The 7040-nt window shown below is 35.0% G+C and overlaps 1 protein-coding gene across 1 annotated transcript; it reads right to left on the bottom strand.

The window, feature by feature from the left end:
* Window positions 1–4749: 4749 nt before the first annotated feature.
* Window positions 4750–5709, bottom strand: LOC119602084. The gene has a single exon (XM_037953410.1). The coding sequence runs from the start codon at window positions 5582–5584 to the stop codon at window positions 4808–4810; it is 777 nt and encodes a 258-aa protein (XP_037809338.1). The 5' UTR covers window positions 5585–5709; the 3' UTR covers window positions 4750–4807.
* Between the last annotated feature and the right edge of the window lie 1331 nt (window positions 5710–7040).

Below are 7040 nucleotides of genomic sequence, written 5' to 3'. Positions count from 1 at the left end.
ATTTACAAAAGAAACTATTTCAAAAACACGAAATTCAAAATGAGATTTTCAATTATCATCAGCTGTTTAATAGCCTGCTCTATGGCTCAATCGTATTTGTATCCAGTTCCCCTACAACAATTGCAAACTCCCTTGCTAGTGGTTAAAACGGAACAGCACCCAGGATTTCAGTCTTCAGAACAACAGCAACAACAACCGATTCAACAATATTTTACCCAAGATACTTTGGGTCAATATTCTTATGGTTATAGTGAACCCTTGTCTACCAAACAAGAAGTACGCACATTAGATGGTGTCACCACTGGTTCCTATTCCTACATTGATGCTAATAACATATTACAAACTGTTGATTATATAGCTGATGACAAAGGTTTCCATGTGGTAGCTACCAATTTACCTAAAGACTCGCAGGAATTACCCGAACCTGTACAGGAAACTTCGGAAGTTGCTGCTGCTCGAGCAGAACATTTGGCTGCTCATAAAGCTATACTTGAAGGTAATCCTTCAGCTTCTTCTATTCTCCCGAAACCAGTAGAGGATACAACTGAAGTTGCTGAGGCTAAGAAAGAATTCTTTGCTCGTTATTCTGCTGAACAAGAAAAACATAAATTGTTACAGAAATCTACTCTATTGAGGAATAAACCTATTGCTGTAACTGCTCCTCTCAGATCTGTGCAACCTACTTTGTCAGCCTTGAAGATAAAACCAGCCTATATAAAAAGTTCCTCTAACTTGAAAACATATCTTACTCCTAGTATTGGTGGTTTTAGGTATGGCTATCAAATTGCTGGTGCTATTAAACCTACACATTATTATTTGCCCGTAGCTTAAGAGTTCTAAAAAAACACATTTTTTGACTGAGTTGACTATTTGTATGTTATGGATAAAAAATAAATGTTATTAAAGCTGAATTTTTGTTTTGATTTTTCGTGAATAATTATTTGGGTATTCCATAGGTAATTTTCACTTTTAATAACAAGTAAGAGTTCTACCTTCACCATGATGTATTAAAAAAAATAAACAGTTCTAAAACGAAAAAGTACGAGAAAGTCCCCTTTTATCGATTCTCATCTCACCTAATCCTGGCTCTACATGCTTAATGTCATGATTCTAGGTTCGATATTGCAGAAAATTCAAAAAGTACCTTTTGAAGAAAGAAAGAGTACCAAAAAGTCTACTTTTATAGCTTCTCACTTACTCCAGGCTTGACATGCTTAATTTCATATTTCTACGTTCAATATTATTGAAAATTTAAAAAGTACCTTTTGATGAAGATTTGTATCCAGAAGATCTTCAGAAAATTGATTTCAGCAAAAATGCAGGCAGACAAATGAATATATGTAGCTTAATCGACACCGCTATCTATAAGGACTCGGAGTAAATATACTTTATACGATCGGAAAAATAGATTATAGAAATTACTGTATATTCTGCTAATTTCATTTAGTTCAGTTTTTGTTTATTTTACGACCTATAGGGGACAGGTCCAGAGATTCCACTATTGAAGTATTGTAAAATAGGAATATCATCATTCATGTTAGTAGTTAATGTTGGTAGTAGGTTCGACTCCACCATAAACACTGATAATGGGGGCGAAAAACCAGCCACTTCTTAACTAACTAACTAACTAACTACTACTACTAACTAACAACTAACTAACTAACTAACTAACTAACTAACTAACTAACTAACTAACTAACTAACTAACTAACTAACTAACTACTAACTAACTAACTAACTAACTACTAACTACTACGACTAACTAACTAACTAACTAACTAACTAACTAACTAACGAACGAACGAAAAACGAACGAACGAACGAACAACTAACGAACGAACGAACGAATAACTAACGAACTAACGAACGAACGAACGAACGAACGAACGAACAAACGAAAAAGAACGAACTAACGAACTAATAACGAACTAACGAACGAAAAATAATAACAAGAACTAACGAACGAAACGAACGAAACGAACGAACGAACTAACTAACACGAACGAACGAACTAACGAACGAACGAACGAACGAAACGAACGCGAACGAACGAACGAAACGAACGAACGAACGAACGAAGAACGAACGAACGAACGAAAGAACGAACGAACGAACGAACTAACGAACGAACGAACGAACGAACGAACGAACTAACGAAACGAACGAACGAACGAACTAACTAAAGAAACGAAGAACGAACTAACGAACTAACGAATAACAACGAACTAACGAAACTAAGTAAATAACGAACGAACGAACGAACGAACGAACGAACGAACGAACGAAACGAACGAACGAACGAACGAACGAACGAAACGAACGAACGAACGAACGAACGAACGAACGAAGAAGGAACGAACGAAACGAACGAACGAACGAACGAACGAACGAACGAAAGAACGAACGAAAACGAACGAACGAAGAACGAACGAACGAAACGAACGAACGAACGAACGAACGAAACGAACGAACGAACGAACGAAGAACGAACGACGAACAACGAAGAACGAACGAACGAACGAACGAACGAACGAACGAACGAAACGAACGAACGAACGAACGAACGAACGAACGAACGAACGACGAACGAACGAAACGAACGAACGAAAACGAACGAACGAACGAACGAAACGAACGAACGAAACGAACGAACGAACGAACGAACGAACGAACGAACGAACGAACGCGAACGAACGAAGAACGAACGAACGAAACGAACGAACGACCGAACTAACGAAACGAACGAACGAACGAACGAACGAACGAACGAACGAAACGAACGAAGAACGAAGGAACGAAGGAACGAACGAACGAACGAACGAACGAACGAACGAAGAACGAACGAACACGAACGAAACGAACGAACTAACGAACGAACGAACGAACGAACGAACGAACGAACGAACGAACGAACGAACAACTAACGAAACGAACGAACGAACGAACGAACGAACTAACTAACTAACAAACGAACGAACGAACGAACGAACTAACGAAAACGAACTAAAACGAACTAAGAACTAACTAAACTAACGAATAAGAACTAACTAACGAACGACGAACGAACGAACGAACTAACTAACGAACGAACGAACGAACGAACGAACGAACGAACTAACGAACTAACGAACGAACGAACGAACGAACGAACGAACGAACGAACGAAGAAACGAACGAACGAACGAACAACGAACGAACAACGAAAACGAACGAACGAACGAACGAACGAACGAACTAACGAACGAACGAACGAACGAACTAACGAAATAACGAACTAGAAAACTAACGAACGAACTAACTAAACCTAACTAACTAACTAACTAACTAACTAACTAACTAACTAACCTAACTAACTAACTAACTAACTAACTAACTAACTTAACTAACTAACTAACTAACAACTAACTAACTAACTAACTAAACTAACTAACTAACGAACTAACTAACTAAACTAACTAACTAACTAACTAACTAACTAACTAACGAACCTAACTAACTAACTAACTAACTAACTAACGAACTTACTAACTAACTAACTAACTAACTAACTAACTAACTTACTAACTAACTAACTAACTTACTACTAACTAACTAACTAACTAACAAACTAACTAACCAAAAGAAGTTCGTGGATCTATGACCAACATTTGGGTATATTATAAACCAGGTTATCTTTCTTTTTTGTTTGAATGGTTTTTGAAAAAATATATCAGTGCTAGAAGTTAAACTTGTGTTAGAAGTTAAAATTGTTCGAAATTTTGACTTAAACTTTTCCAATATTTACAATGAACTTGATTTGATTTAATTGTTCGAAGCATCTTTAGAATTGTTTAAATAACAGTTATCCAAAAAGTTGCGTTAAATTTTTGATCTAATAGTTTTTGATTTGAAAAACTTAAAATCCTTAATGTAGAGCTGCTAAATTTACAGAAAACTCTATAGATCAATCAAAAGACAAGTATATAGATCAGTCTAGTAATCAGTTTGCACATCAGTTTTTAGATCAGTCTATAAACAAGTCTATAGATCGTTCTTTAAACAAGTCTCTACACAAATGTATAGATCAGTCTATAGATAAGATATAGATCAGACTGTAGACAAGTCTATAGATCAGTCTATAGACATGTCTATAGATCATATAGATCAGTCTGTAGACAAGTCTATAGATCAGTCTATAGACAAGTCTATAGATCAGTCTGTAGGCAAGTCTATAGATCAGTCTGTAGACAAGTCTATAGATCAGTCTGTAGACAAGTCTATAGATCAGTCTATAGACAAGTCTATAGATCAGTCTATAGACAAGTCTATAGATAAGTCTATAGATCAGTCTATAGACAAGTCTATAGATCAGTCTATAGACAAGTCTATAGATCAGTCTATAGACAAGTCTATAGATCAGTCTATAGACAAGTCTATAGATCAGTCTATAGAAAAGTCTATAGATCAGTCTATAGACAAGTCTATAGATCAGTCTATAGACAAGTCCATAGATCAGTCTATAGACAAGTCTATAGATCAGTCTATAGACAAGTTTATAGATCAGTATATAGACAAGTCTATAGATCAGTATATAGATCAGTCTATAGACAAGTCTATAGATCAGCCTATAGACAAATATATAGATCAGTCTATAAGCAAGGCTTTTGATTAGTCTATAGACTTGTCTATTAGTCTATAGATCAGTTTATAGATTAGTATCTGTGTTAGTATAAATTTGAACTTAAACTTTTCCCACTAAACATGTTAAAATTTTTTTGTAATTTTCTTTATTTCACAAACATTCCCAAAATTGTAATTGCACACATAATTAATAATAATATCCATTCGAATAAAAATGTTTAGTTAGCGGATAACCATAAGTATATAACTTAGGCACTAAAGTTTTCGCAACGGGTACACTGGCGACAGCTAACGGTGACGAAACAAAAACTTTTTGAGGCTTTTCATTTATGTAAATAGCATTGGCTGGGGTAAGGGCAACCTTAAGGGAATCCGCCAGGGGCTGAGACAATTCCACAGAGCGAACATTGGCTGGATCTGTAGAAGATTTTGAGTGAGCGGCTGTAGACTCTGCCAAGCGCAACCCGCTCGACGTATAAATTGTCTCACCAATCTTACGAGTTGAGGTATTTGATTCAGTATCGGTATCTGAGGCAGCGAGGGAATTTGTGGTATCGGCAGCTGAGGAAATTGTATGGGAAACTGACGGCTCTGCTGTGAGACGAAATGTTTCCTGTTGCACTGGTTTTGGTAAGTTAGTGGCAGCCACATGAAAACCACTATCATCAGCTGTATAGTCTACAGTTTGTAGAATATTATTAGCATCTCGGTAGGAATAGGAGCCACGGGTAACACCATCCAATGAACGTACTTCTTGTTTAGTAGATAGAGGATCGCTGTAGCCATAGGCATATTGACCTAATTCATCTTGTGTATGATATTGATGCTGTACGGGTGTTATAATGGATGAAGTTTGACTGCCATAGACAAAGGGATAAGAACGTAATGCTGGTGCCACCAAATACGATAAACTGGCCGCCTGGGTGAGGCCTAACAAAGCCAAAAATGCAAAGCAAATTTTCATTTTTCTTTTAGATTTAGTTTTAATTATATTAATTTTGTTGTTGGGATTTTCTGGAAGCGCTGCTAGATTAAATTGACGTTAACTAGTACTCGCCTAAAAAAGGTATGATAGAGTTGCATAGAATTCTTAATCCTTTTATACTCTTGTTCTTGATTGCTAGTGATCTCTCTGCCAGCTTTTCAACACATTTTGCTATTAATGTGTGTACATTGATTGTATTCCTTTGCGCATAATTCTTTAGATTTTCTTTTTTTTCTAGACCTTGCAACAGCAATTCTTGTGATGTGTAATGTCTGTCGCATGTAAAAAAAGATGTTGATTGCATATTCTTATTTTCAGTGGAATGAATGATCATTATGTTGGCTGGCACGTTGCAGTTGATCACACTTTTTAGTTTTCTCCTCTCTAAATCTGAGTCTGTAACTTAATTGATTTTTCAAAGTCATTATTCATGTTATGTTATAGTAACCTTTGTCTGTTAGCTGTTTTTTTATAGTCATATTTTAATTTAACATTTGCTGTCAACATCATCGACATTTCACTAAAGACGGGGGTTTTCAATTTATCACCCAATAAGGAATATTTGATTTCTTTTGATGCTGTTGTTAGTTTTCTTTATTCAATTGTTCTTGACGATTTGATGATTGATTTGTGAAATTATAACAATTGATCTCTGAGATTGATCAGTGCATCAGCATATTTTTTTAATTTTATACCAATAGACAGATTGATGTTAAAAGGAGGAGTTATTTTGCAATAATAAGTAGTTAATGAAATTGATTTCATTGTTCCAAGCATCTTTAGAATTGTTTGGAGTTTAGAGTCAATTAAGATCAAACTGTGTAAGCTTTCAATAACAATTATCGCAAAAGTTGCGTCAAATTTTTGATCAAAAGTTTTTGATGTGAAAAACTTAAAATCATTAACGTAGAGCTGATAAACTTACAGAAAACTCTATAGCACAACCAATAGATAAGTATATAGATCAGTCTGCTAATCAATTTGTAGATCAGTTTATAGATCAGTCTATAACCAAATCTAGATCGTTCTTTAGACAAGTCTCTACACAAATTTATAGATCAGTCTACAGATAAGTCTATATATATAATATATAGATCAGTATATAGATCAGTCTATAAACAAGTCTGTATATCAGTCTATAGACAAGTTTATAGATTAGTCTATAGACAAGTCTATAGATCAGTTTAAAGTCAAGTATATAGATCAAGTAAATAGATTAGTCTATAGACAAATCTATGGATTAGTCTATAGATTAGTCTATAGACAAGTCTATAGATCAGTCTATGGATAGTATAAAGATCATAGATAAATTTAAAGACAAGCCTATAGATCAGTCTATAGACAAGTCTATAGATTTGTCTATAGATTAGTCTATAGACATGTCTATAGACAAGTCTATAGACAAGTCTATAGACAAGTCTATAGACAAGTCTAT

Source organism: Lucilia sericata, unplaced genomic scaffold (genome assembly GCF_015586225.1).
Source record: "Lucilia sericata isolate MDLA Ls3-8-SP2 unplaced genomic scaffold, ASM1558622v1 Contig000207F_arrow, whole genome shotgun sequence".
Classification (NCBI taxonomy): domain Eukaryota; kingdom Metazoa; phylum Arthropoda; class Insecta; order Diptera; family Calliphoridae; genus Lucilia; species Lucilia sericata.
The sequence above is the reverse complement of the archived record's forward strand: the minus strand, read 5'-3'. Positions and strand labels throughout refer to the sequence as shown.